Source organism: Dunckerocampus dactyliophorus, chromosome 2 (genome assembly GCF_027744805.1).
Source record: "Dunckerocampus dactyliophorus isolate RoL2022-P2 chromosome 2, RoL_Ddac_1.1, whole genome shotgun sequence".
Classification (NCBI taxonomy): domain Eukaryota; kingdom Metazoa; phylum Chordata; class Actinopteri; order Syngnathiformes; family Syngnathidae; genus Dunckerocampus; species Dunckerocampus dactyliophorus.
This window is the reverse complement of record NC_072820.1, coordinates 28,667,611-28,679,712: the sequence shown is the minus strand read 5'-3', so window position 1 is coordinate 28,679,712 and position 12,102 is coordinate 28,667,611. Positions and strand designations below refer to the sequence as shown.

At 41.4% G+C, this 12,102-nt stretch overlaps 1 protein-coding gene across 4 annotated transcripts in view; it reads right to left on the bottom strand.

Moving 5' to 3' along the window:
• LOC129177519 (melanopsin-A-like) overlaps positions 1-12,102 on the bottom strand; it is a 39,914-nt gene that overhangs the window by 15,269 nt on the left and 12,543 nt on the right. For all 4 annotated transcript variants that reach the window (XR_008569632.1, XM_054768743.1, XM_054768744.1 and 1 more), the window contains exons 2-4: positions 11,154-11,290; positions 8,931-9,064; positions 4,603-4,806 (exon numbers count right to left, since the gene is read on the bottom strand). Coding sequence is in view for 3 of the 4 variants with exons in the window: in XM_054768743.1 (XP_054624718.1) it covers positions 4,603-4,806; positions 8,931-9,064; positions 11,154-11,290 (475 nt within the window). In the remaining variant the exon portion in view is untranslated. The remainder of the gene's footprint in view (positions 1-4,602; positions 4,807-8,930; positions 9,065-11,153; positions 11,291-12,102) is intronic.

Genomic DNA, 12,102 nt, shown 5'->3' with positions numbered 1-12,102 from the left:
ACGCTGGAGGCTGGATGCTTCCACTCATCTAGCATAGAAAATAAATACACGGCGCAACTAACAATATCACGATCTGCCGTGACGTTTTGTAGACATCGCTTGGCAAGCATACCGTCCCCACTGAAGGAAACTATGCATCACGTTTATTGTGCTGACAGGTCTCCACACCCCAGGAGACGTTTCAGTAGGTGCCAGCCACTGCAAGACAGCTGATACTGAAAAGATGCATCATCTCATTTGTGCTGGTAGAAGACTGTTCAAGTCAACATTTATTTATTTGTTCAGCGGTCGCTGGAAGTGAAATAAGTCATAATTGGATTTAAGAAAAAATCATTTTGGAATCAGAGAATAACTTGTGTTGCTGCTTTATTGCATATGTGTGCATGTGTTGCATGTTTTATTGTGCTGACATTTGTAAGTGCAGCCGTCCTTCACTACATTGCCGTTTGTGTGGTTGACTATGGCCTCTTATTAGCAAGAAATATGTATATTTAAGCAAATTGTACATATTCATAGCCTAAATTAAGCATTTTCAAGCATTAAAATGGCTAAACAAAGGAAAATACTAATATAAGGCATTTAAAATATGTGATATGAAGTGTAATACAGTATCTGTGACTTGTGTGCACCTTTAAGAGGCCTGAGAAATGACTGTCATTACGCAGTTTTACGCAGTAAAAAAAACATTTCTGTCCCTCACTGGGTGCATTACAGAAAATAATTGAGGACCACTGATCTAAAGGACTCAGTTTTTTTTTTTTAAACGGAGAAATACCATCCATCCAAACATATCTTGCTAGAAAATGCTTTTGTGTGTATTGTTTTCAGTCGTGAAAAAAACTTATACTTAAAATTTATGGAACCAAGAAAAGAGGGCTTATAATTTATTCACTTGCACCACGGATATGATATAAGAGAAAAAGATCGATTATCTTGTAATTTCTCAAATCTTAATAACATTTTTGGGAGTGGGAGGAATGGCCTGGGGGGTGGTGACGTTTATTGCTGCCATGAAATAGATTGTTGGATGGCGTAGATTACACATGCTTAACACGTGACTGCCGATAAACAGGCTGGCTGGATGTAGACGCGTTCTGCACATGCGTAGAACCGATCGCATTTCCGGTAGGGATTTCGTAATGACAGTGACGTGTGTGACGTCAGCTCGCTAGAGTGGACTGTTAGCTGAGCATTTATATGTATTTTATGCACTACAGAGTGTTTTATGCATGTCAAACTGTAATTGTAATCATCAAAATAATTGTAATAACTATAAAAACGTGCTTTGTGTAAACATTTTTGATGTTCTGAAACTGATTACTTGGATTTACATAATTTATTAAGGGAAAAATGTATTGGGTTAGAATATGTTTTGGTTAGGGTCAGACCTTCTGGAATGCATTAATGACACTAACCAAAGTTTCTCAGTAAGCTGTTAAATGTTAAAAATGCATATTTTTTATTTAGGTCAAATCATATTAAAGAGAAATAGCAACTTAAGTCTGTGCAAGTTTTTGCAGGACATGAAAAATGTAATAATTGGATATAAGAAGAAATACATTTGGAATCAGAGTGTTTCCCATTCAATCATTTCTCACCATGGATACATTTGGACTGCCACAAATACAGTAGATTTGAAGCTCTCTCTCTCATAAACACATTAGACGCGTCCTGACTGCACAGTGGTGTGAAAAAGTGTTTGCTCCTTCCTGATTTCTTTTTTTTTTGTTTGTCACACTTAATGACAACACAACTGAACACAAAATGCAGTTTTTTAAATGAAACCTTTTATTATTAAGAGAGTAAAAACATCAAAAATTCAAAACTACATGGCCCTGTGTGAAAAAGCGATTGCCCCCCCATTAAAACATAACTGAGATTAATTCATACTGTATCTATCAGTCTGGAAAAGGTTATAAAGCCATTTCTAAAGCTTTTGGACTCTGGTGAATCACAGTAAGAACCATTGGGCCTCATTCACGAAACGTTCTTACGCACAAATGTGTTCTTAAAGCCTTCTTACGAAGATTTTTGGCATTCACGAAACGTGTTTTCAACTCACAGTTCTTAGATCTAAGAACAAAGTGTACGAACGCTCAGGAGGACTCTTACGCACAAGCAAAGCTTGCACTTTCAATGCGCAATCGCCCTCATGATGGATTTTGCAACCTGATCCCAAAAAATGTAGTGCAAATAAAATATCCCAACAATTATTTATCATCAAAACAACTAAAATATACTCCATGGATAAATATATATTCAAATCCCAATTCATCAAAAAAAGTAGCTGGCTGGACGTGCGCTGCGCAGAGAGAGAATGTAAAGGGACCATGTAGATTTATTTGCTGAAAGCGACGAATATTTGATGTCCCGCTTCAGGCTTCAGGCTTCAGGCTTCCCTCTCTGTTCTTGCAGGTGTGCAGGATCATCAGAATAACATCGCAATGAAACGTGGTGTGTCTATTGCGCACGTAGCACCCCCAGATAACGACACACGCCCCCAGCCACGTCTTGAGCCAGAGCACGGGGCTGCTGTATTAATTAGGCAGCGTCTAATCAAATGTAACCACAGAAAAAATACATTGTCACACACAAACTATGTATTTTGACTTTATTTTTCCATCATGATTGTGTAAATATTTTCTAGAGTTTCTGAAATGGTTTGGTTTCTGATTGATGGCCCACCTCCCGTTTCCTCCAGATCCCTCCGGTGGAGTTTAATCTTTTTTTTTTAGTCTATTTTAAGTCAAACCACTTCTTTTTAACCTCTGCGGTGGTGCGTTTCTCCGTGGAAACGGCATTTATGTTTCCTGCAATGGTGCTCCATGCCGACTCTTTTTGGATGGCCTGATGACCGGTGGATACACGTGAAAATAAGGTGGTCTTGTGTTCGCTCACTCCTTGTAAAAGCACCTCTATTTCTGTAGAATTGAAGTTTTTCTTTCGTTTGTTGTCCAGCTGCTTCTCAGTCTTGCCCTTGCACTTTGGCATCTTGGCCTCCAGCTGCCTGTTGCGCACGGCACATTTTTTACCTTATATAGGAAATAATAGGTGGTGACCTATGCAAATTAGGCCTCACATGGACGGGCATCGCAGTTGGCATTCATCAACCTAAGAACACCGGTTCGAACGATTATCCCTACTTAAGAACGTGTCGTGAATGTGTAGAAGACTTTTAAGAAGATGTTCGTGAATGAGGCCCAGTGTTCATGACTCCACCATAAGAAAGACACTGGGCAAACATGACCTGCATGGTGGAGTTCTAAGACGAAAACCACCGCTGAACAGAAATAACATTAAGAATCGTCTCAATTTTGCCAGGAAACATCTTGTTGAGCCCCAAGACCTTTTGGAAAATACTCTGTGGTCTGACTAGACAAAAGTGGAACTTTTTAGAAAGTGTGTGTCCCATTACATCTGGTGTAAAAGTAACGCTGCATTTCAGAAAAATACCATCTTACCAACAGTAAAATATGGTGGTGGTAGTGTGATGGTCTGCTGCTTCAGGAAGACTTACTGTCATAAATGGAACCATGAATTCTGCTGTCTACCAAAAAATACCAAAAAAGGAGAATGTCCGGCCATCTGTTGGTGACCTCAAGCTGAAACCAACTTGGGTTCTGCAGCAGGACAATGATCCAAAACACGCCAGCAAGTCCACCTCTGAATGGCTGAAGAAAAACAAAATGAAGACTTTGGAGTGGCCTAGTCAAAGTCCTGACCTGAATCCTATTGAGATACTGTGGCATGACCTTAAATGGCTTGATTGCAGTTGTTGCTGCTAAGGGTGGCCCAACCATTTATTACATTTAGGGGGGAATCACTTTTTCACACAGGGCCATGTAGGTTTGGATTTTTTTCTCCCTTAATAATAAAAAGTTTCATTTAAAAACTGCATTTTGTGTTCAGTTGTGTTGTCATTGATTAATATTCAACATTTTTTGATCATCTGAAACATTTAAGTGTGACAAACATGAAAAAAAAAGAAACGAGGAAGTGTGCAAACAGTTTTCCACACCACTGTAGATTGTCATTCCAACACGTACAGTACATGACATTGTAACTCCGTCTTTTAACATGCCTCATACGCAGCTGGTCTGCCAAATAAGAAAACATAGCAGGAAGGATAAGTGTTGCCTATATTATCTCGTAGTCAGACCTTTTCAAAAAAGCGATTTGTGGCAAATCTATGCATCTTGCTTGTGACAAAAAAAGAAGCAACTGAAGTAAGAAACTCCACATAAAAATTACATGCACATGTGTCATGGCCTATTATGCAAATTAGACGATGACATCCTCACCCAACACTGCAACTCATCACCACAAATACATTGCAGTCTTGTGGGAAACACTGAATTAACCTTTACTGATCCCCAGGGCTGTGTTCTAGGTTCCCAAGTTTTCTCTCTGTGTACTGCTGCTTTATTTTAAGCACACGTATGAACGTAGGTAATTCATGATTAAAGCATCTATCTTGACATCTAACCTCTTATTGGTCACCATATCCAGTAACTCCACCGCCTCCACTCTCCTGTTTTTAATACTAATTGTTTTTTATATGTGACGGTGGTGTTGATGAGGCAAGACAGCTTCGGTACTCACTCCATCCAAAGAATGGCGGCAGGCTCCAACCCATGGAGTAGAGCCAAGTAGCGGCCATGATGCTCAGGGCTTTCCTGCGAGACATGGCGCCCAGTGAGGCCAGCGGCTTGGTGATCACCACGTAACGGTCCACGGCAATCACCATCAGCGTCATCATGCTGCAGATGCCAAAGAGGGCGCCGCAGAAGGCGTACAGTTCGCACCCTGGTGGGGTAGAGGGGTGGTGATTTATAGATTTGAGATTCAAGATTCAAGATTCAAGAGTTTTATTGTCATATGCATAGTAAAACAGGCAGTTATACTATGCAATGAAATTCTTATTCTGTTCATTTTCCCAAGAAAAAGAAAGAAAACACATTAAAAGGATAAGAACATAAGAAACATAAATACCAATAAATTAAGCAACAATAACAGAAGAGACATTAATACAAATAAATAATACAAATAAATAAATAAATGAATAAGGTGCTATGAGTGTGTGTGTGTGTTGCGTGTGGCGTGTGTGAGTGCTTCGTTGAGAAGCCTGATGGCCTGTGGGTAAAAGCTGTTTGCCAGCCTTGTGGTCCTGGACTTCAAACTCCTGTAGCGTCTGCCTGACGGTAGGAGTGTGAATAATGAGTGTTGTGGATGTGTGCTGTCCTTGATGAGGTTGTCGAGTTAATTGGCTGCCTTGGCAATGTCCGTATAAATAAAATAATTCCCAATCATATTTATTGATAAATGTAAACTGCACGAGAGGACAGAGAGAGGTTAAGGACAGAGGAGTGGGAGAATCCAAAAAGGAGCGGAAACACATGGGAATTGGTAACATGAGCATGCTGGAAGAGAAAACGAGGATCTGACTCATGGAGGGGCTCGGGATGAACAATGAGTCTTGCTCGGTCTGAAGGGGTTGCGGCGAAATAAATAATGTATGGAGAATTCACACTCCGTGCTTGCATATTTAGTATACTGTACATTGCATAAAAGAGGTGACACAAAGTCTATCCATAATGCACAAGTAGGTATGATCCGCCTCTCATCCCATGACAGACAATCACCACCTGATCAGTCACCATATCCCCAGGCCTTCAGTGTATTGTTACCAAACAGCAAGTAATCACACGCATGCATCAAAGCTGCGCACTGCTCTCATTATAATGTCGGCAAATAAATAATGGCCAATTAAAGCATTTAGCCCACATGTCTTGGCTTTTATTACTTTGTGTGGTAAAACGGCTTCATGGCAACTAATGGGAACCAGATTGGCCTCCCGTGGACCAGCATATGTTCCGCGGAGATGAGTCGATCATTCAGTCCCACCGTATTTTGTCATAATATCGTAGCAACTGTGAGTGCGTGTTGGTGAATGACAAAGTTTAGAACGGGGAAAGAATGTTGATGCTAATCACAGGTATTGTCACGCTCTGTGTGACAGGTTGGATTTTGAGTTGTGTTTATTATTTAGTTACTGGTCTAGGCTCTTATTTTGTAACATTTCCTGTTGTGTTTTGTTCTTATTTTCTGCTGCCTCTTCTTTCCCGTTTGCACGCACCTGGCGCTCAATTGTGTTGTGAATATTTAGTTCAGCCTGTGGTGTCTTTCCTTGGTTGTAGCATTGCATGTATGTTTGGGAGCTGTTCATATTTCTTGCCTTCCCTGCTTGTGAATGCAATGTTACGTGTCTTCTGCAAGGTTCCTTTTTCCACTCTGCTTTTGAGTATAATTAAAGACTTGTACCTGCACTGGGTTCCCGGCTCTGCATCTTGGGGTCACAACCATACCAGAGCATGACAGATGTGACAAAGAAATGTGTGGGTTTGTAACAGCAAACTGAGTTTTTAGACAACGTGTCGTCAAAATAGCTTGCAACACAAGTGGAGACCAAGATAATTGTGACTGATGGTGGTAGCCCCATGGTCCAGGGTCACACGAGTGCTGCCAGCACTAAAAGAGTTGCAGTTCAGTGAGAGAAGAAATGAAATGTACTGTGACATTGTGAAGAGACACTCCCTTGGTGGCGTCACAGTCTGAAGCCGCACGAGTGCCGCCGGTACTGGGAGAGCTTTTGTTCATTGAGAGCAAACATGAATTCCAACGTGTGGTGTGACATTCTGGAGATCCGTTCCCTTAGTGGTGGTAGCGTCACGGTCTGGGGCTACATGCTGACAGCACTGGGGAGCTCTGGTTCATTGAGGGGAAAACTGAATTTCAGTATGGACTATGACATTGAATGCCTTTTCCAAGTCTACAAAGCACATGAAGACCGGTTGTGAAAACTTCCGTGGTATCCTCCAGCACCCTAGAACCAGATTTGTCTGCCGAAGACCGGGTCGCCCAGGCGCCCACCCTTGACTGCCACCCACATCACATTGCACCGGACCCTTATTCTTGCCCCTGCAGGTGGTGGGTCTACGGGGAAGGATCCCGTGTGGTTTCTTTTAGTTTCTTTTGGTGGTTTTCTTCGGGCCCCACGGGTAAAGGCCAGACCACCAAGCGCTCACCTGCAAGCCCATCCCCCATGCCTGGCTCCAGGGTGAGGCCCTGCTGTCCCAAGTCTGGGTTTAGTGCAGTCCCTCCTCTTGTTTTTGTTCATAAAGGTTTTCTGAATCACTCTTTGTCTGGCCCGTCACTTAGGACCTGTTTGCCTTGGGGGACCCTACCAGGGGCATATAGCCCCAGACAACATAGCCCCTAGGATCACTTGGGCACTCAAGCTCCTCCACCACGATAAGGTGGTGATGCACAGAGGAGTAGGCATTCGACCATGACCCTCGTGGTGTCCTGTGGGGGTTGTGCCTTTCGGTCCTTGGTTGGCCTGGTTGGAGCCCGGTTCGCATTGCCAGCAGTAAGTCGAGCCTGTTACCAGTGAATGTTGGCCTCTGCCAAGGCTGCCCTTTGTCACTGATTGTGTTCATAATTTTCATGGACAGAATTTGTAGGTGCAGCCAAGGGTTCGAGAGGGTCCATTTTGGGGACCTTAGGATCTCTTCTCTGCTATTTGCAGACAATGTGGTCCAGCACTGGGGGAGCTGCAGTTCATTGAGGGGAAACATTAATTCCAACGTGTGCTATGACATTCTGAATATCCACTCCCATGGTTGTGTTAGCGATACGGTCTGGGGCTGCATGAGTGCTGACAGCACTGTGGGAGCTGCGGTTCATTTAGGTTACAATGTGTACTGTGACATGTGAAGCAGAAACTGGCCCACATAGCAGCTTTACAGCATAATAAGGACACACCTCCAAGATTACAAGTGCTGAGGAAGTGGACAAGTAAAGTATGTCTCCTTGGCAGGAAGGAAGGTGGAGGAGCACTAGGTGTCTAACATCCAGCAGTGATGTCATCATGGAGGAGTGGAAGAAGATTCCTGTAACAACCTGTGCAGCTCTTAAGATGATTAAGGCATTGCTAGATAACAATGGTGCTCACACTAAATATTCACACTAAGGACACAATTTCGACATGTCCACTGTGGAATGTACTCACTTTTTAGACAATAATGGCTGTGTTTTGACTCATTTTCAGTGGACACTATATCTATACTGCTATACAAGCTGTACACTGACTACTCTAAGGTATATTCATTTCTATAGTATTGTCCTTTGAGAATATACAGTATAATGAAATGCTTGCTGAAATGTGAAATACTGTATATAATGTTTTATTTTATGATAATGTGATGTTTTCTTTATCCTTGTCTTCACTTACTCTATCATCAGCAGTCTTTATTGGTGCATGGGCGGGGAAAAGGAGCATAGCTTTCTTCAACTGTTCTGGCTCAAAAATAAATCCCAGTTTAGTTTCCACCAGTGAGGAGGCAATTGGCTGTCTTCACGAAGGTCAAGACAACTCCTGAAGAAAAACCCAGCGCTCCCCACTATCGGTGTTTGATCAGCAGTGTGTGCGGATCCCGTTTTACTGCCTCTGTATTTCCAATCCCAATAGCATATGCACGGCTTGTACACAACACACACACACCTACACACTGTAGTCATGTTGAACATGCTTCTGGGATCAATGTATTCCTGTTGCCCCTGTTTGAGGGATGGAATTGGAATAAAGCAGGCTGTGGAAATATGAGGATGATGATGCCGACATTGACTGAATGTTAACACGAGTTTGGTCACGCTCAACAAGGCAGGCAAAACAATGCAGGTCCTTGTGATATTCAAGTGTGCCAATGAATTAATGATGACTGCATTTTTCTTTGATGCTACCATCAAAGAAAGATGCAAGAAGGTACACATGTACAGTACCTGCAAAGTCTGAATGGGAGGGGAGGTATTCTTCCAAGAATCTGCAATTGTAAAAAAAATGGCAGGATGATTGCAGTGTCTGCAGTTACCTTTCTTTCCGAAGACCCATCTCTTGTGCATGCTGGTAATGAAGAAGGTGGGCGTCTGAGTCAGACACATGAAGAAGTCTGTGATGGCTAAATTAATGATAAAGATGTTGGATGGCGTCCGCAGGCTTTGGCTTCTGCACACAAAGACCAATGGACCAATGGCTTTAAACTGCCGTAATGCTCCAGTGAACACCCCATTCAATTTAATCGTCTACACTGTGTGCGCTACAAAAGGAAATAAACACCTGAGTCACTAATTAGCAACATTAGCTGTAGCAGCCGTGGCTGTAGGAAACCCCCTGATGCAGTTTGTTATTAACTCCACAACAGGGGAGTCACACTTGTTTTCGCCGAGGGCCACATTGCCGTTATGGTTATCCTCAGAGAGCCACCTGTGAAACCACATACATTTATAATCACCTCATGATATTTTTTACGCATTTGATTATCATTTTCATTTTGCATTGTTTTGCCAATAAACTTACGTTGAAAGAAAGTTCAATTTAAATGTGGTTTGACCAAAAAAAAAAATTCAAATTGCATGCAGTAAATTGACAGAACAAATACATTTAGCAAGAAAAATTAAATGTCTTTTTGATTTTTCCAAATTATTTTTACTTAATATAATAGAAATATATTTTAAAAAATACAATTAAAACTTAAATAATAATTAATACAATTAATAATAAATAATATTAATTATTAATTAAATAGTGCTGCTACTACTAATAATACTATTGAAATATATATTAAAACATAATGCCAAAAGCAATAGCAAAATTAATAAAATCAAATAATTAAGGAAACATCTTTTTGATGTGCATTATTTCTACGCTTTCGCGGGCCACATAAAACGATATGGCAGCAGTTTGCATTTGCCATTACAACACTGGTTCTATTGCTGCTGTACTGTGCAGCATGCTTGTTAATAGAAGGCAAACTCCGAATGTATTTTTTATAAACTCCACAAGATGGCAGTAGGTGCATTTGAAGTACCCGTATAATGGATTGGTCAGCATCCAGCAGCTTTATCTACCTCTGCATACCCTTTAAAATGTTGCTACTCAGCCGTCGGTATGAAACTCCTGCAAGTTATACTTGCCGTAGTGTTGTTTACTATGATGTCATCGGCGATATTAATGCTGGCTGAGCATTTTGCAACCGCCAATACAACATTGTTTCTGTTGCTGCTGTGTTGTGCGATAGACTTGTTAATAAATGACCATGTGGTCAAAGACAGCTGAAGGCAACCTCTTGATGTATTATTTTCAGTTAACTCCAAAAGGTGAAAGTAGCAACATTCAAAGTATTAAATCAGCTTTAACTACCTCTGCATGTGCTTTAAAATGTTACTACTCAGTTGTTGCTGTAAAACTCATGTGTGTTACACTTGGCGTACTGTTGTTTACAATGAACTCATCAGCGCTGTTCGTGCTGGCTGAGCAGTTTACTTTCTGCTATTATAACATTGGTTCTGTTGCTGCTGTGTCGTGCAACATACTTGTTAATAAAGCCTGATGTAGTTTTTTATTAACTCTAGAAGATGGCAGTAGCTGCATTTGAAGTATCACGTATTGGTCGGTATCCAGCAGCTTTATCTACCTCTGCATGCTGTTTAAAATGTTATTTAGCTGTCGGTGTGGAACTCCTGTGTGTACTGTTGTTTATAATGAAGTCCATGAAGTCCAGTTTATAATGAAGTTCTGTTGCTCCCGTATTGTGCACAAAGCTTGTCAATAAAGGGCAACCACCTAATATATATCTTTTAATCAACTCCACAAAATGGCAGTAGGCTCATTTGAAGTATCACGAGTGGTCAGCATACAGCAGCTTTATCTACCTCTGTGTGCGCTTTAAAATGTTGCTACTCAGCTTGTCGGTGTGACAGTCATGCGCGTTACACTTTCTGCACTGTTATTTACAATAAATTAATTAGCGTTTTAATGCCGGCTGAGCAGTTTGCTCCTTGCCGCTCTCACAACATTGGTTCTCTTGCTGCTGGGCTGTGCAAAATACTTTGTTAATAAATGAGCATGTGGTTAAGAAAAGCTACTTTTTTCCATGCACTCCAAAACATGATTAGAGGTCAAATAAGTTGGTATACTGTAGAATATGAGCTTTCATATTTACTGTAGAACATAACAGGCTAACATGTCTATAATTAGAGCAATTATTAAGTATTCCAGGTATTATGTAACAAAAAGGCATGGTGTAATAGTTTACCTGCAGAAGGCATAAATGACCAAAAAGTTCCCCAGGATGCCTGTGATGCCCACGGCAAGGATGACAACCCCGATGGTGTAGTGGGCGTGGTCTGGGACGTCTACCGTCGGGAAAGGGTGGCTTGGGGCCACGGAGCCCTATAAATAAAATATGATGAGTGAGGTCAGAATGCAATCCACCAAACAAGCTTCCTGTATAAAATCCCATTTATACCATAGCCTCAAAAACATGATTGCATTTTTTGTTCCGTCTATATTTCCAATCATAAGAGGAAGCATTGACAGCAAAGTTCAACATGAGGCTGCTCTGTGATGGCATTCTATGAAAAAAAGCACAAATATGCATGTCAAAGGTTAAGTAACTATTGTGTGTAGACTGGTACAACATACAGTAAATGCTGGGGGGAGTTTTCACATGACTGTAAATTACATTTGTGGCGCCCCCATGGGTTGTGTTCAAAATGCTATGGTTGCCAGCCAATGGCAGGGCACATATAAACAAACAAGCATTCCCACTCACATTCATACCTATGGACAATTTAGAGTCTCCAATGAACCTAACATGGACGTTTTTGGAATGTGGGAGGAAACCGGAGTACCCGGAGAAACACCCCCCCCCCCCACACACACACACACACACGTAAACTCCACACAGAAATGTTCAATGGAGATTCGAACCCAGATCTTCTAGATCTCCTGACTGTGTGGCCAACATGCTACTTGATGGCGACCATGTTCTTGCTCAAATTCTACACACATGTGCTTGCCAGTCCTCTAAAGGTGTGTACAAAATTTAGTGGGAATTCAGCTTAACACCATAAAGTTTTCATACAAATAATTGACCTGTGTGAGAAAGTCAATCTGACTTATGGGTTTTAATAATGGGGTTTATATGTCAGAAAAATAACACAGGCAACACAGTAGTTTTGTTCACCCTTTTGTTTGCGGTG